This window comes from Stigmatopora argus, chromosome 8 (assembly GCF_051989625.1).
Source record: "Stigmatopora argus isolate UIUO_Sarg chromosome 8, RoL_Sarg_1.0, whole genome shotgun sequence".
Lineage (NCBI taxonomy): Eukaryota > Metazoa > Chordata > Actinopteri > Syngnathiformes > Syngnathidae > Stigmatopora > Stigmatopora argus.
This window is the reverse complement of record NC_135394.1, coordinates 15937501-15960038: the sequence shown is the minus strand read 5'-3', so window position 1 is coordinate 15960038 and position 22538 is coordinate 15937501. Positions and strand designations below refer to the sequence as shown.

Sequence of the window (22538 nt, the reverse complement as noted above, 5' to 3'; positions counted from 1 at the left end):
TTTCCCAGACCTTAGAATTTGTGGATATATTTTTTTTTATGCGAGAGTTGAACTTGCGTCACTGGTTGTAAAACGAAAGAAGAATGAAGGAACTGTTATCGTTTGAAACAAAACAAACAGGCTGTCGTGAGGACATGAGCTGATAATCTATTGTTATGGAATTGTGTTGCGGTGCGGTTAATTGTAAACATGGGCTCGAGTTTTCTAACATGTGGGAAAAACATTTTTGTCTGATTATATTCGAACCACATGGTAAAAACATTTTAAAAAATATACAGGGGGACAATAGGGTGAACACAATCCAACCTATTATAAAGTATAAAGGAAATTGACTTACCGTATTGACCCAAGTATAAGACGACGCCCTCTTTTTCAGGACTCAAGTTTGGAAAAAGATTTTTTTGAACTCCAAATTCATTTTGTATACAGGAAATAATGCCAGAATCTGAAAGAAAGGATCATAAAAATATATTTAAGAGAAAAAAACATGTTATTTTGGCTCAGTCAAATCATGCAAAAAATGTCTATCACATCTTAATAGCTGAACATTGTCTTATTTCAACGCCATTTTTGGCCAAGGTAAAATTGATTAAACGTCTATCACCGTCAAGGGCAGCCAATTCGTTAAATCACATGTGTCAAAGTGGCGGCCCGGGGGCCAAATCTGGCCCACCGCATCATTTTGTGTGGCCCGAGAAAGTAAATCATGAGTGCCGGCTTTCTGTTTTAGGATCAAATAAAAATGAAGAGTATAGATGTATATTAAATTTGCTGATTTTCCCTCTTTTAAATCAATAATTGTATTTTTTAATCCATTTTTCTGTTTTTAGTGCAAAAATCATTTTGTAAAATCTAAAAATATATATAAAAAGCTAAAATAAACATTGTTGTAGATCTATAAAAACTGAATATTCAGGGCTTTTAATCCAGTTCTTTTAATCAATTTATTTAAAAAAATCTAAATATTATATCTAAAATGGTCTGCCCCATGTGAAATCAAGTTGACGTTAAAGCGGCCCGTGAACCAATCCGAGTAACAGCTTAATAACTGAACATTGCAGTCTTAGTTAAAATTGATTAGACGTCTATTACCTTCAAGGGCAGCCAATTCGTTAAATGCTTGCCCTGTCAGGGAGTTTTAACAAAAAAAATCTGCAATAATTTAAGAGTTAAATAGGTAACTCATGGGAACTGTTGGGTAACGAGTAAACTGCCACCTCAGAAACTTTCACTTCCACGGAAATCACTATAATTCAGTTTTAAAGTCAGCTTTAAAACGGATTGCACTCCTGATTGGACAGCGGCACTGAAACAGGATTATTCCCGGTTTAAATGTATTGGACAGCTGTTAGTGTCAATGGCAACCAAATTGACTGAATTGTTATGTCAGCCCAGGTCTCCCAAAACTAGAAAAATATTAAATACTTTTATACAGCAACTTATCAGTTTACCTAAAAAAAAATTTAAAAATGAAATGTAATTGAATTTTTAAAAATAGCTTTTAAACATTTATTGGGATAAAAATCTGAATTTGTGGGACACCAATTTGTCCAATTGTCAATTGAGATTTATGTTTTCAGAGGAAAAAAAAATCCCCAATTTTTTTAGTTTAAATAATAAAAATGTTTCCCCCGACACGTCAATAGCCATCAAGGAGAAACAAAAATCCACAAAAAAAGCCCAAAACAGAAGTCAACCAAAATTAATCTTCAATATTACCAGACTATCAAAATTGATTGACAGCAAATCTATTCTAATTTTAAATCTGCGGTCATAATTTCACAATCTACTTCACCTTTTAAAGGAACAATATACGTCTGTATTGTCTAAAAGCCAAATAAAAACGCGGGTAAGGCAACAACCCAGCTTCTCGTTGGCTTTCCGGCATGCGCCACCAAAGAACATGTTTTTTTTTCCCAGGTCACGGTCGTTTTCGTGCTGGTAATTGTGCGGGGTATAGAAAGACGATGAATGGAGGCACGAATAGGACAGCGGTGACGCGTGAAAACCAAGACGTGCGCCGCACCACAAAATACATACGGTAGGTCAACAAGTGCGAGAAAACACATTTACACCTGCGCTTTTTCCATTGACTCAAATCCAATGCGAGAGCTACCGGGAAAAGACATTTCGATTATTTGAGACAAAAGGGACAGGTATTTTAATCATCTATTTTAATCTATTTTATTTCGAGCTACGAAGTTTTCAGGTTACGAAAGCTTTTTTTATATGCAAATGAGGTACGACTGTATTAGGAACTGTATTTTGTAAATATGAATCTCCATTTACAATGGACTGTCATAGAATTACAATTAGGGTGCCACATATTCACTAATTTTTACCCCATTAATTGTTAGAAATTTTTCAAGTGATTGATTTTGTAATTTTTTTAATTTTTTTTTTAGGATGACTTAATCCTGCATGAATAGCGTTGAAGGAAATGGATATTTCATTTATTTTAAAGCTGGCTTTTATGCTGAAATGTCCTGATTCAACTGAAGTGAAACTTTCTGAGGTGAGTGTTTATTCCTTACTCAATTGTTGCCGCGAGTCACTAATTTATTTACTATAAAGTAGATTTTAGTCCGTAAAAATTCAATTAAAATGTACTACACACTATTATCACTTAAAAAATGCCATCATTTATCATTTCTAAAAATTGCATCCACTTATAAATGTATATATAACAATACAAAATATTTTTTTTTCTAATTGAAAACATAGACAATAACATACATTTCTAATATGCAAATTTGTTTTTAAATACCCCCCAAAAAACTCAGTGTCAAACTTTGCATAGCTTTCCACTGCGTTGTCATGATTAAAACAACACTGTTTCCCTTTAACAAACACACTGGGTTTAAATAGATAGACAAGGATTGATTACAAAGTTGGGCTTTCAAAATTGGGTTTTAAAATATCGTTTCAACATAAAGTAGTCACCATATTGTTTATTTCCAGCAAAAACATAAGTCCCTTTTATTTAAAAATGATTGGACGTCTATTACGAGATAAGCGACAGTTTGACCTATTTTTTTCTCCCAGGCATTAAAACCAGCATAATTGTCTCCCATGAAATTGCTCTCCCACCTCGAAACACACCCCAAAAAAACCGTCTGGTCACCGTCTCAACTTTCCTTCTCATCTTTGCCGTATCGGCCTGCGATCTCTAGGCGCCCCACGTCGCGCTAATCCGTAGCTCGGATGGTGTCACGGCGCAGCGCTACCACTCAAGCTAATCAGCAAAGCTGGGCCTGACACACTGACACACTTTCATAAAATGCAGCACACACTTCAACAAATGAAACTTCAAGTCATGTGTCAATTCTTTTTTACCCACGTTTGGATTTAAAAATGGTTGAGAAACCCGAAACAAGGTACAAATGCAGATAGCCACGACGCCAACTTCGATAGCAAACCTCACAAACACAAAAACTTAAATTTTCAAGCACTGCAAACATTTTTTCATTCATTTTTCAAAGTGCTTATCCTCACAAGGTTCGCGGGGAGTGTTGGAGGTCATCCCAGCTAACTATGACGGACAACCAATCATAGTTGGGGGCAATTTTGAGTGTTCAACCAGTTAGCCTAGCATTTTTGCGATGTGGGAGGAAACCGGAGTACCCGAAGAAAACCCACGCAACATGCAAACTCTACACAGTGACAACTGACCTGGGCTCGACCCCCAAACTGCGAGGCCCCCCACATTTGTTCATAAGCAAAATATAGACCAATAATTTACTTAATGCAAAAAATTACATTTTCAAGCACTGCACACATTTTTTCATTAATTTTTTCTCACAAGGTTCGCGGGGGGTGTTGGAGTTTATCCCAGCTCACTATGAACACAAGGAGACGGACAACCAATCATAGTTGGGGGCAATTTTGAGTGTTCAACCAGTTAGCCGAGCATGCATGTTTTTGCGATGTGGGAGGAAACCGGAGTACCCGGAGAAAACCCACGCAACATGCCAACTCCACACAGTGACAACTGACCTGGGATCGAACCCTCGACCCCCAAACTGCGAGGCACCCCACATTTTTTAACAAGTGAAAAATAGACAATTTAAAATAACATGCATACATTCAACAAATCATAGAGCGGGATGAGTCACTATTAGGATCGCGATCGCGTATTTTTACCTGGAATTTAAGTCCGGGTCACGTGATTTTGTGGAACTGCCAATAAAATGTTCCGATTTACATCCATGAGTGCCGCCCGCCAATTCCTTTGGCGAAAAAAAATCTGGAAGTAAACGATATATGATGATTCAGGTGACACAATATAGAAAAATCTCATATTGATTCCAAATAGATTCGAACCCAGAACCTGTAACTGCGAGGCAGACATGCTAACTAATACTTCACGCTAACGCCAATTGCAGAATTATACAGAACTAAATGAGAAATAGCCCAGTGGTCAAAATGATTCATAGCCTTTCAGAAAGCAGGCCTAGCTAATGTTTTTTAATTATAATGCTTTTCCATCAGAAAGGAATAAATCGCATCCGAGTAAATTATTTATGATAGATGCTAGTAGGAGACGTATGCTGAAATGTAATGCTATTCAATTTGGGAAATAAAAGGTTTGTGTCATAACAAAGGAATATTCATAAAATAATAAGGACGTAGAAATAAAGCACAAAATCAAACCTGACATGGGGGCCGCCTCGTGGTGTAGAGGTTCACCCGGCTGACTTTGGTGCAGGCCTGGGCTCGATTCCCGCTGGTGGTGGTATGATTGGGAGTGCGGATGGTCGTTTGTCTCTCTCTGTGCCCTCTGACTGACTGGCGACCTGTCTAGGGTGTGCTCTGCCTTCTGCTCGAAGACAGCCGGGTTAGGCTCCAGCACCCTCCGGAACCCTTTCAGGGATGGGCGGTATGGAAGATGAATGAATGAATGAACTTCACATGAAAGACATGGAGAAAACGAGGAACATGGCAACATGGCATGGAGTAACAAAGCAGACGATCCGACAATGACTCACAAACACACTGGGTTTAAATAGATAGACAAGAGTTGATTACAAAGTTGGGCTTTCAAAATAGGGTTTTAAAATATCGTTTTCAATATAGTGCACTCACCAAATTATTTATTTCCAGCAAAACACAAGTCCAAAGATTGTTTCAGACGGATTTTGAATCGCTATTTGCGCAGAATATTTTTATTTTTATTTATTTATATTTTTAAACACCCTTAGTAGACATCAGTCCTGAAGCAATTTGACACAACTCCTATATACTGTATTTTCCAGAATATAAGTCACCCATTTAAAAAAAAATAAAACATAGTTTGGCTAAGCTTATTTATACATGTTATGTTGTGTTGTTTAGGCTATCAAAAAATATTACTGTGTTACGTTATTAAAAATGCGACCTATATGTTCTAGTGCAAAAAATGTTAATTTACCCGTCGAATGAAAGCCATGTCGGTCAGGTTCTCGCACTTTTGTGCCTACCCATGAATAAAGACCATTTGTTGTTTCCAGCGCGCCATTTTGTTCCCTTATACGACGATCATATAGCGACAAATCGAAGGAGGAAAGGCCACGGCACAGACAGACTCGTCTCGGAGTCTCGTCACGTCACGTCAATTCACCGTACTTACATCCCGGCGTAGCGCATCAAAAAATATATTAACCTATGCACCGCGTTGCCGCGGCAACACCCAGTTTCCCGAACCAAAGTGGCCAGGCAGACGACGGCGCGGAGGAAATTACGTCCTAGTACAAAAAACACCTTTTGTGAGGGAGCAGCAACACAAATAAAATGAGGACACGAAAGAAGAAACGAAAGGGCGGCAGAGAAAGGACTCGTTGATGAAAAAGACCTCCGCTCCGCTGCCCCGATAAACTTTGACATCCATAAGCGTATGGCAGTTTTGCGCCGGAAGTTTGTGACTCGTACACTTTTAGCACGGCAACGCGCTCGTAACATAACATAAAGAAATTTAAATGAACTTGGATTACGATGCAGACACACTGAAAAATACGTTTAATCTAACCTTACACTAAACTTAATTCTAATTTTGTTTGACATTTTGATACCTTTCAGTTAGCTCTATTGGCCACGCCTCCACCCTGACTTTCAGATGCAACCTATCGAGGGTGGTTTACTTTTGTATTCCCTTCAAAATATTCCCAAATTCAATATTCAAATGGATAGGACATTTACCAGTGATCAACTCATTTGAATTCACAGCAGAAGTGCTTGTTTTTCATGTTATAGTTGGGTATTATTATTTAATTGGACATTGGAGAATGATTTTCTGACTAAAGTATGGATAATTGTTGTCTTGACATATGAGATAATCAATCATTATTGTGAGATAATTCATCATTATCATGAAATAATTCATCATTATTGTGAGCTTTGTATCGCAAGATACTCAGCTGTGCCCATATAATGCGTAAAATACTGAATAAAAAAAAAAAATGAAACAGATTGCTTTGACAATTTGGGGAGATTTTAGAATAGGAGCAAATATTTTCTATAGGAAAATAGCACAATTACGATAATGAGGGCACATTATCTAACAGTACATCAGATGGCCAGATGTACCGTGCTGTAATTTATACATTCATAAATCAACAGATCAATGCGAGAACACTTTCCACAGGTAACACATTAAGAACGTGCGCCTGGAGACCTTCCATATCTACGTTGAGCAAACATAATGTTCTGGAGGTGAAGACGCAATCTGATAGCTGTCGCCTCTGCAAAATCAAACACCTCGAGCTGTCGGTGTCGCCATTGGCTGTGATGGAGGAGGGGTGGCTGTTGTTTTGAAAAAAGGGGTTCCAATTACTGTTTCAGAGGGTCACTTTGGCGGTCCCCACAAATCGATGTGGCCCCCGGACCCTGGGTTGGCCACCTGTAAGGCGAGATATCAAAAATTGCTTTAGCGTGAATAATAATGGCAGTTACGCAATCACACGTTGACTCCCTGGAGGTACGGCGGCCAGCTGTCCCAACGCTTCGGTCCATACGGCATGCGTGTTATTTCACCGTTTGTCAGTGTGCAGCTGTACATCCCTATCATTTGCCAATTAGGCTTACACATCTACTCCAACGCCCACCTGATTATTCCAATTACAACTCCGCGGCCAAGATGAGAGGAGTGAAATGTTAACCTGTGCTGTGATTTGCTCTCTAAAATCTCTCGAAAAAGAGTTAGCGTATTTTCCACACAAGACTTAATTATTCTCAAAAGTGCGCCTTATAATCCAACCCCCTACTACTACCACTACTACTACCCCCACTACTACTATCACTACTGTCACTACTACTACCACCACCACTACTATCACTACTGTCACTACTACTACCACCACCACTACTATCACTACTACTACCACCAACACTACTATCACTACTGTCACTACTACTACCACCAACACTACTATCACTACTGTCACTACTACTACCACCACCACTACTATCACTACTGTCACTACTACTACCACCAACACTACTATCGCTACTGTCACTACCACTACCACCACTACTATCACTACTGTCACTACTACTACCACCACCACTATCACTACTGTCACTATTACTACCACCACCACTACTATCACTACTGTCACTACTACTACCACTACTATCACTACTGTCACTATTACTACCACCACCACTACTATCACTACTGTCACTACTACTACTATCACTACTACTACCACCACCACTACTATCACTACTGTCACTACTACTACCACCACCACTAATATCACTACTGTCACTACTACTACCATCACCACTAATATCACTACTGTCACTACTACTACCATCACCACTAATATCACTACTGTCACTACTACTACCACCACTGTCACTACTACTACCACCCTTACTATCACCACTACTACCACCACTACCACCACCACTATGACTACCACTACCACCACTACTACAACCACCAGTACTATCACTATTGTCACTACTACTACCACCACTACTATCACCACTACTACTACCACCTCTACTACCACCACTACATAGTAAAAAATAAATACATAAAATGGGGACACAAACTGAATTTTAAGAATTTAAAATAATTAATTAAACGAATTAATCACAGCTCAAAACATCTTGTTGCTACAGTAAAAGGGGAAATGAATTATATTCCCATATAAGTAAATGAATATTCATTAGCCCTCTCTCAGTCAAAATGGATTGGACGTCTATAGCCGTCAACATCAGTGAAAGAGTAAAATAAACACGTTTAGCTGGTAAACCTACACTTACGACACAAAAGAAAAAACAGACAGAAAATGAATGATCGAATACATCTGCATAGGGTGACACCTTTTGTTTAACTTTAGTATTACATCACAACTCATTTCATGGCAAGCTTTTAAAAGAGTTCCCTCTAGTGGAATTTAATGGTGCTACAACTGCAAACCCATTTAGGATAAAATGAATCAAGCGAGGAAATATGACAAGAAAATAAGATGAATGTCCGTGTGATTTATTTAGAAGAAAAGTGAAAAATGTGGCGCACAAAGTGTGACGTCATCACGCGTTACCGTAGTGGAATTTCATACAACCGTGGAGAGGTGAAATATGTTGTATAATGTGCATTAAATAGCATTTTGAATAAGAAGTTTGAGGTACTATAGTGCAGCTGTGTGTTTTGTAAATGTATATTGTTATAGTAGGGGTGTCCAAACTTTCTCAAATTGAAATCCATTCACGTTTATTGGTTAAAGAGAGTATTGGAATCGGATTATATTAAAAAAAGGGTTTAAAAATCTACGTCCAATCCATTTTGACTGGTCTGATCTTTGAAAACATTGCTTTGTCATATTTTTGCTTTAAATAAAAATGAGTAAGGTTAAAAGAATAAATTAGGGTCAGATTTCAATTCAATGATGGCTAGTACAATTTTTTATCAACCAATTAATCTGCTTTTCCACAGGACTAATTCAAAAAGATTCACTCAAAGAAGAATTTGGACCATTTTGAGGTAAATAACACATTTTAACCTATTTTTCTGACTAGCTGCTTCCACCATATAAACAAGACAATAAAAAAAAGTACCCTAAACTCCCATGTGGCACATTAAAACTGTTCAGCCAATAAAAGACACTCCCATTCCAATTCCCTGCGTCGAGCCCGCCGAGCTAGACACAATAAAAAAATAAAATAAAAAAAACTCATAACGACAATTCAACCGTCAAAATAATTGCTTGGTCAATTAATCGTGTCAGCCTGAAGTAGTGCAGTTTTTATCAATGTTTTTATTTTGGTGTAGGCATTATTGGCAAATGTCATTTCAAGTTTCATGTTTTTTTTTTTAATATAATGTTGTGCACTTAAGTGTGTGTGTGTGTGTTGTGCAATTGTGAACGGGTGCATGCACGTGAATTTTGTGTACACAAGCACACACTTGAACACACAAATTTGCACGCACACACAAACAATGGCTGTGTGCACATGCGGCTACGGCGCTTAATTAAATTACACCCCCCAAAAAAATCAAGGTTATGTACACTATGACGCTTGTCATGTGATTGACAGTAGTTTTTTTTTAAACTCCTCCCCCGCCATGAACGGCGATAGATGTCCAATCTATCTGAACCAGGAAGTCAAAATGGATTGGACGTCTCTCCCCGTCAATGGCGGTGAAGAAGTTAAGCTTGGGTCAGGTGTCTGCTGCTAAACTTCATTGTCAAAACCCGAACATGATAGTCTTCACCTTCATTGTCCCAACACGGTATAATCATAATTAAATTTTTAGGTATTTTCACAAAGCAGAAAAAAATGACCCCAAAAAATAAAAATCAGTGCGGCTGAAAACATCAAATTTACATTAGAAAATTGCAGATTGTGAATTAATATTGTGCTTTTCCTCCCCCTTGTCCATTTAAACACTCACACATACATGCTAATTGGATTAAAAATGCTAAAATGTGTTATTAAAGATGGGCAAGTTAACGAGTTGACATATTAGCTAATTTAGCTATTCTAATCGAACATTAACATCGGAGTTGTCAAATAAAAAAGCTCACTGAGAGTGTGCTCCTTGTGTATATATTACTACTATATATATGACTAAATATGCTACCTAGCTATAAGTAGCATTACAGGCGCCCTATTTACCGAAAGCGCATAGCTAATGACAAAAAAAGACAGGAAGAAGGAAGTAAAGAGAGATTAGCGTATGACTATTACTACCGTATATTCTGCAACAGGTGTCAAAAGTTTTAAGACACCTTATCATTCATTAGAATGAGAAATTGTCTCAAATTCAAAGTTGTTTCAAGTAGTGTAAACATGTTAGCTAAAACCAAAACGGGAGTCATTTGGAAAACATGAGTTGATTGGCTGTTTGTTTTTTACTATATCTTTGCAAGAATTAACTAGTGACGAAAGGAAACTATTTGAAAAGCATTATTTTTGAACGCGTGGCTAATGCTAGCACAAAGGGTCACAAAATGGGATAATTCACTTTACATGCTACAAAATATGATTTTTGATGTTAGCGCTGATTATTACTGTCTTTCAAATTGTTCCCCGCGTTGGAAGACGCAAGCTAATCAATAGCAACCAATGGATGACGACCGTAAAATGTTTTTTTGTGTTGACAACGCGGTCGCGGGAAAGCAATTTAGCGTACAATAGCCTTTGAATGTGTCCTGTCAATTTAGGGCGCATGACATGGACAGACAATAGAAGGGAGCAGGTGGGTGAAAAGGAAAAAGAAAAAGGGGGACTGTGGCTTTTATGAGGATGGTGTGTACATGATGTACTCAATTAGGAAAACAGGGCGGCGCGGTGGGGCAAGTGGTTAGCGTGTCGGCCTCACAGTGGGTTCAAATCCAGGTTGGTACACCTGTGTGGAGTTTGCATGTTCTTGCGTGGGTTTTCTCGGGGTACTCCGGTTTCTTCCCACATTCCAAAGATATTCATGGTAGACTGATTGGACACACTAAATGGGTATGAGTGTGAGCGTGTTTGTTTACTTGTGCCCTGCCTTTTGGCTGACCAATTCAGGGTAGTCCAAAGTCAGCTGGGATAGGCTCCAGCACCCCCCGCACCCCTAGTGAGGATAAAGTGGTTCAGAAAATAAGATGAGGAGTACAAAAGAAACCATTTTTTTTACTGCAGGGGAACTATTGCGACTCCTACTGTTCCTATTAGGAACAACGACAATAGGCGTTTGACATTCAATTTATTCCACCATCTTGAGTCAGAAATTAAAACGGCCTAAAATGTTTCATTAGGTGACGTTGCGTCATGAAACATTCTGGGAAAACATCAATTTAAATTTACGTACTGTGAACTGCAAATTGTAAAGTTTAAAAAGTCTTTTTTTTTTAAGATATAACATTGCGTTACAGAATAAAAAATGGTTCCTGGGTTATAATAATTTTGTCCAAAGCTAATGAAAAAGTGCTACTAAACAGGGTGACCATTAAAATGAGAGAATACGTATATTTCAATTTCCAATTTTACGTCCTAGTTTGGCAGAAATAACTGTTAAGTCATTTCTTTGAATTTTAGGTTTGCCCAGTCAAAATGGATTGGACGTCTAACACCGACAACGACACTGAAAGATGAGCATCCAAAGCCGGTTTAAGTGAATTCGACATCTATCCTTGTCAACAACAGCAAGTGAGTCATTTTGTTTTGTTTTAAGCTACTTGCAGGTCAATTCTGGTAAAATTTAGACAATTTTCTATTGGTTTTGAGGGACTTTCCATGTCGCTTCTTGTTCGTTTGTCGCTTTCTGCTGATTTTAGGGCATTTTTAGTTGGTTTTCGGGCACTTCACGGTTAATTCTTAACTCAAACAACTCCCAGAAATTTGGTTTCACGGCACCCCTGTCAAAAAAATAAAATAATATAAAGTACGCAGACCATGAATGTGCTACAAAGTGCCCGTCAGGCAGACCGGACCCCCTAGCGGGCCACATCTAGCCCGCGGGCCGCCCGTTTCCCACCCTGCGCTAAATGATAAAATGACATCCAGTTTCTCGATAAGAGCTATCTGGAAGGGGCGGGGCCACCCTTTCTCGGGACCTCGTCGGCGTGCGCCGAAGCTAATCGGGCGCGTTTAACCGTCGCGGCTGGCCGAGCACGCCCGAGTCGGTCGGCGCGGGGACGCCGAGCGCTCCGACGCTAATGACCTGCTCCCAGCGCTAATGCGGTGACTTAAACACGCTCGCTAACCCTCCCCCGCCCTCGCTTTCGTCCGTCTCAGACAACGCCGGAGGCAATTTGCCACTGCGCTCTCTAGACGTCGACGCTCGTGGAAAATAGTCGGCTTTCAAATAGATGGGAAAGGTATTCAAGGGAAAATTACAAGAAGATGGTTGGTGGGTTTTTGGGGGGTGTTTTAAAAAATTTTTTTTACTTATTGTAAAACCTTATCGCTGTGGACGCCTTAAGTTTTTTTTTTAATAGATCAGGCAATTCAAGTGACTACTTTCATCTTAATTGAGTTGTTCTTTTCCTGCCGCGCGAGGGAAATCCTTTCATAAAATGGAAATTATTAAAAAAAGATAGGATTTGTATTTTTTTTACTTGGAAAAATGGTTTTAGTTTTATAGTACGTTATACGATGGGATGAATCAAAAGCATCGGGGAATGAACCATGAAAACAAATCATAACAATAGAATGTTAAATTAAAAAATACCACTAAAAATGGGAAAATTCTTAAATAAAAGATAAACATTTAAAAAAAAGAAAAAGGGAAAAATAGCAAGTTAAAGGTTAGAAATAAATAGGATCGCCTGAGTCGAAATTTACATTATAGGATAAAAAAAGTCAAATATATTTAAATAAATAAATAAAAAGGTAATATTTGAGATACGAGTGACACTATACACTTGATAGTTAAGTGGGGTAGTGAGATAAAAGTTGATTTAAGATATGAGAAGTTGATATTTGTGTGTCATAATTGACAAGAAAATACTTTTTTTTTAACTCAAATTTGCCAAGTCGATTGGTTCAAGTCCTGGTACTTAAAAGTACTTAAATTACAACAACAACAAAAGTAGTGCCACTTGGCTGATATTTCCATCACCCAAAAATTTGATTAATTTCCCTTTCCTCCGCAAAGACACATTTTCATAATAAAGTGGGCCGCCCTGAGATACGAGTGCCTTTGACTTAAGAGAACTTAAAAGTGGTCCCTCAGTTAATTTGAAATCTTTCCCCAACTTTCAAATCTAATTAGTCGAAAAAACTCATTTTTAGTACGCTCATGCCTTGTGATAAAAGTACTTTGCATTACAAATTGTTAAAAATCGGAACTATTGCTTTGACTTACGAGCGGTTCAAAGTAAGAAAAATTTTCTCGAGTTTAAAACGAAAAATTGCATTTCTGGCCACCGCCACTAGAGGGTAGTAACAAACATCTAGCTGCCATCCAATTCCGCAAGTTTTCTCGGATTTTCACCACCCAAATATTGCCATATTAGGTTGTTAAAGTGGATCCGTGTTTCTGATAGTGTTTAATCGGGCAAAGATACAGCACCCCTGTCTTTTCTCCCATGATGGATGAAGCCATTTGGCCTTGCTCATTGCTATTCCGCGAGACCGGGCTCCGACTCTTAACGGCTATTTGTAAGCGCACAAAGAGCTTTCAGTGTTGGCGAGGAGTGCTCCCAACGGAGCTAGCCGATTGGCCAGACGTCCGCGACTCACGTTAGCGAAGCTTAAGGTCAGGTCAGATCAGATCTCGCAAAACGGGGGAGCTAGGCAAGAGGGGCTTTGTTCATTTTCTGGGAAATAAAGGCTGGCAAAGAGCTGTCAAATACGACAAAAATGTTTCAGTTTTTACCAAACTGCTAAATACGCGTTTTGTATCAAAACTGTGAAAGAAAGAAAAACTAGCAATGTTCTTTTTTTTTTCTTACAGCAAAAAAAATAAAAAAAAATGTTGAAAGCCATTTGAACTCACCATTACAGTTCATTTCAAAACGCAATGTCATGTTCTAAATAAGTTTTCCACGTTGTCAAAACATTGTATTATTTTGAAAGTTCAATTGCATGCTCACTTCCTTTTCAATGACACGTGTGCATTAGAGGTAAGATCTTGAGCCCGAATCCGACCCGAAATTCTAGTGCATTAGTAGAAGTGAGTTAGCTAAAACCAAAACGCGATTTGCTGTATGTATTTCTATTCCTTTGCAATAATTTAATATTGAAAAAAAAAAGCTATTTCAAAAGTATTAGATAATATTCAGCTTTACTTTTTTATGCCAGTCGGAAAAAGGGTCAAAATCCGAAAATTCTCTTAACCCATTACGAAATACTTGCTTTTTACCCCACAGCTATTAATTGATGGGATGTATTTGGGTATTCTTATGGGTTATAAAGGAACAAAATCCAGATTTGGGGGGGGGTCTTAGTCCAACGCAACATTGCAAGACAGCAGAAAAAGGACGTAAAAATGGTAAAGTTGGATATTGCACATTATTGCTTTTTTCCCCCACAGCTATTAATTGATGGGATATATTTGGGTATTCTTATGGGTGGCAAAGGAACGAAATCCAGATGTTTTTTTTGGGGGGGGGGCTCCCTTGTTCAACGCAACATTGCAAGACAGCAGAAAAAGGACTTTTTTTTTTAAAATCGAGAGTTGGTATTGGCAGGTGATCTGGACTCGATAATAACCGAAAAACCTCTCTAAGCAACCCGGATTTGTCACTCAGCAGATTCTTTAGCTCATTGTCAAACGAACATGTTATCTGTCCCTGAACGCTTCGCCGATTGGAAGCCCTTCTTAAGACATTTAATTCTTCTCTGGGATTGCAGCCATGTTCTTGGGTTTTCCCTCTAAGCCATCTCAGGAGAAACACTTGAGGCGGTTCAAAAACCCCCAAAACAAATCAAGCTAAATGCTACGGCGGGATGCCTCGAGTGGCGTTTCTACCAAATACTTTTTAGCCTTAGTCTTCATGGCGTGAATTCCAATTTCTGGTCATGGGGAGTGTTCGGGAATTCGAACCCTTGTCAGATTTAGAACGATATTAGCAAGTGTCCTCAGATTTGAAAAGGTCAGATTCCACGTGACTTGGTCTCATTTCCACGCACCTGTTAGCCGTCAAGTCTCCTAACACGAGATCACTCAATCTGGTGGAAAAACACATGTGGACAAGGCCACCGATCCACGGGTTCTAGTGAGTCCCGGTCCCGTTAGGACCTCGCAAGCCCCTCTGGAAGGGGGTGGAAAGTTCTGGCAGATATGCTTCAACATTTTAAAGCTACAGCGTAGCTTTAAACTTGTCTTTCTTTTAGGGCGTATTTACCCCTGCACTGTTTGGGCCGGTCTAAACCAGATTCAAAAGTTGGTGGTGTACACACTTTGGTGAGGTGGGATGTACGCAAACCAGCGAACTGGTGCCACCAGTCCAAGACTCAGTTGGCTTGGTGGAGTCTGAACCAGTTGGGAAACCACATACTTTTTTGGATGTAACAGGCTTCCGTTTCCAGAGGCATTATGGGAAATGACTATCATGGCGGCTTCCCAGGACCCCCATTTTAGCCCCACCTCCGTAGAGTTGACGCTTGAACAAAGCGAGTTAACCCGTGCTCACACAGTCACACATCCCGTGGGGTACCGCTGTGGTACCCCCAAAGAAATGGGGCGAGGGAGGGGCAGGAAAAGCACAAAATTCCTGAACCAAAATATACATTAGAAGTGGATCCACAGTAAAAGGGAGGCCTTGGCTCCGCCTCCTCCAGTCAAAATTGTCCATCATTGTCTCCACGCAGTGGCTCCGCCCCACGGTTCTACTTCCTTGAGGCGCCTTTACTCCCAACAGGAACCGGGTCCTTCGCTCCGTGGGCCTTACCGCCAGCAGGGCGGCGCTAGAGAGCCGAGGAACGGGCACGAGGCGGTACCAGTGTCCCGTTCGGGTTTTCTTCGCTCCCTCCGGTCGGCTGGATGTCGGAACGTCCAAAGACGGTGAAAGGACAAACGGGGGAAGGGAGGAATCGCAGGAGGGTTAGGGTCGGGCTCCGGGTGTCCGGCTTCACTGGACACTAGGGGTTCTTTCGCTCTTTACGAGAAGGTGGCTGTAGTCGGCCAGCGGTCCCAGACCCCCTCGATGGCCGAGCATTTCGGGCCGGATGAGGCCCTGCCGTTGCCCAGGGTAGGGCACGCCGTTGTTGCCGTTGTAGTTGGGCGCCTCGTGGATCCAGCGAGGCTCCCCGTAGTCCACGTGGGGGGCGGGGGCCGAGACCACCAGCCGTCTGTCGGGGGATTCCCGGGGCGTGGAGGGGTAGATGTAGTCCCCCGCGGAGCTCCGCAGAGCGCCCACCGGACGGCCGCCGTTGCCCTGGCCGCCGCGTTGAGCGGAGAGGACCAGGTAACGTTGGCGCTCGGCGTGCGGGGGTAGCAGAACCTCGCCCGGCTCGTCCATCCGGACCATTCCCGCGCCGCCTCCCTGGAGGAACTTTGAGCTCAGGTAGATGACGGAGTTGTTGGGGCACGGGGTCCCCAAGGGGGTGAGGAAGGTCTGGCTCTGGTCCCAGTCCGCGTCGGGGAGGCGCAGGACTCGTTTCTGCTGCAGCGGGGTCTGCTCGGGGGTGGGCAGCAGGCCGGGGTCCACGTCGCCCTTGGGCCAGCCGTTGATGCCGACGAAGGGGTTGTCCACCTGCGAGTCGCAGCGGTCCCCGCCGCCGGCGTTCCGGCTCACGCTCATGACCGAGCCGCTTCGGCCAGGCCCCAGCACCGTTTGCTCTTTGTCGTTCTTGCGCCGGGCCCCTTTGGCGCCGCCCCCTCGCCCGGGGCGGTTGCGGTGACTCATGATCCAGCAGACGGCCAGGCCGGAGAAGACGGCGCCGGTGGCAAAGGCCGAGACGGCCGACACCACCAGCAGGTTGACGGAAACCAGGCCGTCGGGGTCTTTGATGAACGTCTCTTTGAGTAGCCCTGCTTGGACAAAGACACGTAAAATTTGGGTCAATTGCCATATAAACGCTGTCAAAATGGCCGTCAATGGCATTGACCAGTTATTAAACTGCCATTGACAGTGATTGAAGATTCAGAATTTGAAGTTTTAAAGAGTTGTGACTTGAGTGAAGCCGATTTTCGGATGTTGGGATTTGCAAATATTTAACGTTAGCTTTGCATTTTTGCGCTTTTATCCACACATTCACGATGGAACGGCGAGCAAGGTCGCTTTCATTTGCTGAACTTGACTAAAGCGCCCACGTCAGTCACATCATGTCCGACCGAGTATTACGTCGCCGGATTTGCTGACGAAGGACTTAATTAAAGTAAAAGAGGACATTGATTGAGTGACAAGGCCGCTTGATTCATCCACGGGTCAGTCAATAAAGACTTGCCGCTTTGTTGCGAGGGCGTGAACTCTCATCAGCGTTGCGGCCAATCGCATTGATTTGCCTGTCAAATTGAATATGCTGAAAGTCATGAGAACATTTATACACAGCTGCCAAATACTATCAATCGAGTTTCTTACGCCAATCTTTACCAAACTAGTAAATACGCATTTTATATCAAAAACTTTGAATGCCTTTCTTCAGCCATTTGGAAAAGTTTGTTCAAATGTTTCATGATAATTTTGATCATTTTTATTTCAATAATTGCTGCTTGCTCATTTTTATTTACTTTTTCTCTGGCTACCAGTTTCAGGAAGAAAAAAAAAACAAAAAAATTAAGAAAAAAACAAATTAATTAAAAAACAACCTCAGGGAAAAAAGCCCCCCAAAAAACAAAGAAAATAAATTAAAAAAACAACCTTCAAAATAAATCACTCGGAAAAACCAAAATAAAACAAAAAACAAAGAAAAAAATTCAAAAAGCAACCTTCAAAACAAATCACTCGGAAAAAACAATAAAAAAAAAACAACAACCGTCAAAATAAATTAATCAGAAAAACGGAGTTGGGGAAAAAAATCAAAATAACTTAAGACAAAAATGAATTTTGAAAAAGAAGTAATTCACAAAAACAACCCCAAAAATAAATAAATTTAAAAACGGCCAGGGTTTTTATTTTTTAAAATGTTTTAAAGTAATTGCTATACGCTTTCGTATGAACCCTCCCAGTTCCAATAGAAATGAAATCCAAGTTATTTTAATTTCCTCTTTTCAGTAGATGTACAAAAAAAATCCAGTCTTTTCCCGATACCCCCGTTAGCACCATTATCACCATTGGCACCGTTAGCACCGTGTGCAACAATTAGCCCATTTGTCTAAGGCCTCTTGCCAGATGTTCCCCGGCCTGGGAAATCCACTTTCTCCTACCCGCGGCGCATTTTTCTCCCTCCCGTGTTCCCCCCATCACTCCCGCGAGTTCATCTCGTCCTTGGGCATTTCCCTAATTGATCCGCAGCATCCCGTCTTGCGTCGGCGCTTCACCCGCGCACACGCGATCGTTAGCATAATGACTCCCTGGAGAAGGGAACGTATACCAAACTCGAGACATGCTGCTTATCTTTTAAAAGAAACAGGGATAACATGAAAACATTCCCACAAATGCCACAACCGTTCCTTCCCTTCAAAGCTAGCGTTGCAATGCATCCTGGGAAAGAAAGCCACTCTTAATCACGAAAGCGCCTTTTGAGGGTTATGAAAATGAATCTCCACTTTACATAATAAAAGTCATTAAGCAGACAACTATGCTTGGACAGCACGCAATCAAAACTAGGGAAAACTAGTTTTAATTTTAACCCAAGTTTTAGATTTGTGCAACATTTTCTGCTCTTTGCGCACAGATATGTACAAATCCTTTTTAAAAAAAAAAGAAAAAAAAGAAAGAAAACGCCAGAGAGAATTCACTTGGATGATTTACTGGGTCACATTGGTGTTGTCCTGCATCTCATAATTGCTTAATTTGGTTGTTATTGTTCTTTTGAGTTCATGCTCCGTTAGCTTCTATTGCTAACATGCTAATAAAAGCTTTCCTTGTCATCCTCTTCTTCTGAGTGTTTGTCTGGAACTAACGTTCTTCTCACAACAGCGCCCCCATTCTTTGTGGTGGTCAGGTGGCGTAACTGCAGTTTAAAATTATCATTTTTTGAATATTTTTTTTAACATTATTGTTGACGTTATTGTTACTTTAACGCTCAGGTCACCAAAACTTGCTTTTGCGACAACAAGGTAGAGTGTGCTTAACATAATTTTCAGTTTTCAAAATGCTGTGAACATACATATTGTAGCATTATCACCACCTACTGTTTCAAAATACTGACGTCAGACATCGAAACTTGCTTTTGCGACAACAAGGTAGAGTGTGCTTAACATAATTTTCAGTTTTACAAACGCCGTCAACATGCATTTAAGTTTTCATCAGCAGGGGAGCTAGATGTTAAGAATGTACCCCTGCAGGAAATTTAAATTTTTTATTTTTTTTTGTGTAAGCGAAAGGGCTCCCTGGGAGGTTTTTTTTGTGTTTTCATCCTCGTTGTCATTGCACTCTTCAGCGACCTATCGTTCGAAAAATGCGGTGATTGTCATCTCAGTTGGGACGCGTCAATGTTTTAACATCTAGCTGAGCAAAAAAAAAAACAACCGTGTCCAAGCGGCCCTGTGGAGCGCAGGTTATTTTTATTTGTCTTATCTCCTCACAGATCGCCTCCTCCTCGCTTGAAAAGGCAGCCGCGAATGGACCGTAAAGATTTTACAACTAACCGGAGGACAAACGCGCTTTACGAGCCCCGACTAAAAACCAACTTTCAGCCCAAGTAAGGAGAAATACTGCACTTCTACCTCAGTTTTTTTTTCTGTGAGGCACTTTAATGATCTTGCTTGAGATGATTCGATTTAAGGTGATTTTATTTTGACGGGATTACATGCAGAAATATTGATTTAGTGCTGCCAAACGTCCAAAATCATATTGCGTAGTGGGTAAAGAGAATTTTCTGATTTTCTGAGTGACGTTTGCCTTCAACGAGTACAAAAATAAAGCTAAAAACCATCTCATTTTCTCATGCTTTTGAAATTGTTTCATTTTTTCCAATAGTTAATTCTTGCGAAGGAATAAAAATACAAAAATAATCAACTATTAGTCACATTTTGCTTTTAGCTAACACACGTCTTCACTGCTTGAAACAATTGCCTTGTCGTTTAACAGGAAGTGAGCATGCTACTTTCAAAATAATGGAGCGTTTTTTACAAGGTGCAAAATGCTAAATTTATTCAGAACACGACGTTCCGCTTTGAAATCATCACGACAAGTTAAAATAGCGAGCCAAAAAAGGAATCTTTCAATATTTCAATATTTTTTTCCATGTAATTTGCTTGATATTTTTTTGATTTTCATATATTTAAGACGAAAGACCCCCAAAGGACAATATGAAAAGTGGGCTAATCCACAGGATGACTGAGCCACGATTCAACTTTTTTTTATCAATCTCGGTCACGTGCACTTCTTGGCGCGCTTCTCGTAAACACATTAGCATGCAAGGGTGGAGGTCGCGGGGATGAAAGCCCCTCAGATCTGCGGCGCTACGCTGACGCAGTCATAACTCATCAAGCTGAGAAGTGCACACCCGCCACATGAGCACCGCCCCCTCCACCCGCGTAGGCTTCCGAGCCTCCTCCGGTCGGGTTTAACGCCCACGACGTGAAAGACGAATCCTTGTGGCGGATAAAAGTTCCTTTAAGCAACGGTAGACGTTTTTTTAACCGTATAGTTAGCCGCAAACACTTCCCGAAACGGCAAGTAAAACTTTTGGGAAAATAATTACCGTAATTTCTTGCATATTAGCAAGTTTTGGTGTCCAACTTCTGTATTTTGAAACAGTAGGTGGCAATAATACTACAATATGTATGTTCATGGCATTTTGAAAACTGAAAATTATGTTAAGCACACACTACCTTTTTGTCGCAAAAGCAGGTTTTGGTGTCTGACTTCTGTATTTTAAAACAGCAGGTGGCGATAATGCTACAATATGTATGTTCACGGTGTTTTGAAAACTGAAAATTATGTTATGCACACTCTACCTTGTCGCAAAAGCAAGTTTTGGTGTCTGACTTCTGTATTTTAAAACAGTAGGTGGCGATAATACTACAATATGTATGTTCACAGCATTTTGAAAACTGAAAATTATGTTAAGCACACTCCACCTTGTTGTCGCAAAAGCAAGTTTTGGTGTCTGACTTCCGTATTTTAAAACAGTAGGTTGCGATAATACTACAATATGTATGTTCACGGCGTTTGGAAAACTGAAAATTATGTTAAGCACACTCTACCTTGTCGCAAAATCAAGTTTTAGTGTTTGACTTGTGTATTTTAAAACAGTAGGTGTCAATAATACTACAATATGTATGTTCATGGCGTTTTGAAAACTGAAAATTATGTTAAGCACATTACCTTTTTGTGGCAAAAGCAGGTTTTGGTGTCTGACTTCTGTATTCTAAAACAGTAGTTGGCGGTAATGCTACAATATGTATGTTCATGGCGTTTTGAAAACTGAAAATTATGTTAAGCACACTACCTTTTTTGTCGCAAAAGCAAGTTTTGGTGTCTGACTTCAGTATTTTAAAACAGTAGGTGGCGGTAATGCTACATACAATATGTATGTTCACGGCATTTTGAAAACTGAAAATTATGTTAAGCACACTCTACCTTGTTGTCGCAAAAGCAAGTTTTGGTGTCTGACTTCAGTATTTTAAAACAGTAGGTGGCGGTAATGCTACAATATGTATGTTCACGGCATTTTGAAAACTGAAAATTATGTTAAGCACACTACCTTTTTGTCGTAAAAGCAAGTTTTGGCGTCGTCATGTAAAATTACTGTCATTTCAATTTTTTCAGATGCTTACCATTTCTTAGGACGGCCCCCCCCCTCCGTTCAAAGGATGAGATGCCCCTTTTGAGATCATTTTTTTTATCCCCAATTAGCATTTTTATGTGGAGGCACTCGGCAGAAAATTCGCAGTTCAGCAGCGAACGCGTTGAGATTTGCATTAGAGAATAAATGCGTGCTAAAATCATCAGCGGGGTTTTTGAGGGGGGTACGAGGGGGGGTGCTTGACTCAGAGAGCCATGTAATCAGAAGCTTTGTTTGGCTCCCCATGAATAGCTTATTCTCTCAGCGCGCCGCGCTCCAGATCACGTCCAATTCCTTTTTTACGGATTCAATTATGACTGGAGACTTTGTTTCCCGGTCAAGTTGAAGTAAAAAGCACATTTGGAAGCACCGCGTCCAGTCCAAACAAAGAAAACCCAAAGCAACAAAAAAAGTCCCACGCACCCAAAAATTCCGATGGTTTACGGTTGAAAAAAATTCAAATTTTAACAAAGACACGTTTTGCCGTCTCCTCCAACATATCCATGTGGATCCAGTTTTTAATACCAAATAAAATTTATTTACATTTTCCAAAAAAATCATGCTTTAATTCAGACTAAAGCTGTTTTAAAAAAATAGATTCGACGATATAACGTTGAATAAAGTTTAATGTAATCTAATCTAATTTAAAACTGTATTGGTGGAAATGAACAAAGTTGGTTACACTTCCCCTCCCGTCCACTAGTTGGCGGCATCCAGCCGCCGTGCCTTGCAATCTGCCGAACTAACTGAACAAAGGAGTGTGCAAAACAAAAACATAC

The 22538-nt window shown here is 40.4% G+C and overlaps 2 protein-coding genes and 1 long non-coding RNA gene across 3 annotated transcripts in view; 1 reads left to right on the top strand and 2 right to left on the bottom strand.

The window, feature by feature from the left end:
• rorca (RAR-related orphan receptor C a) overlaps window positions 1-4246 on the bottom strand; it is a 41811-nt gene extending 37565 nt beyond the window's left edge. The window contains exons 1-2 of the mRNA XM_077606676.1: window positions 4144-4246; window positions 338-445 (exon numbers count right to left, since the gene is read on the bottom strand). The gene's annotated coding sequence lies outside the window, so the exon portion shown is untranslated. The remainder of the gene's footprint in view (window positions 1-337; window positions 446-4143) is intronic.
• The window catches only part of LOC144078550 (uncharacterized), a 54673-nt gene continuing 34043 nt past the window's right edge, over window positions 1909-22538 (top strand). Inside the window, exons 1-5 of the long non-coding RNA XR_013301241.1 lie at window positions 1909-2041; window positions 2406-2515; window positions 8924-8971; window positions 11512-11622; window positions 19555-19668. This is a non-coding gene — a long non-coding RNA (uncharacterized LOC144078550). The remainder of the gene's footprint in view (window positions 2042-2405; window positions 2516-8923; window positions 8972-11511; window positions 11623-19554; window positions 19669-22538) is intronic.
• sema6bb (sema domain, transmembrane domain (TM), and cytoplasmic domain, (semaphorin) 6Bb) overlaps window positions 13937-22538 on the bottom strand; it is a 115737-nt gene continuing 107135 nt past the window's right edge. The window contains exon 19 of the mRNA XM_077606688.1: window positions 13937-16894. Coding sequence (XP_077462814.1) covers window positions 15993-16894 — 902 coding nt within the window. The 3' untranslated portion in view covers window positions 13937-15992. The remainder of the gene's footprint in view (window positions 16895-22538) is intronic.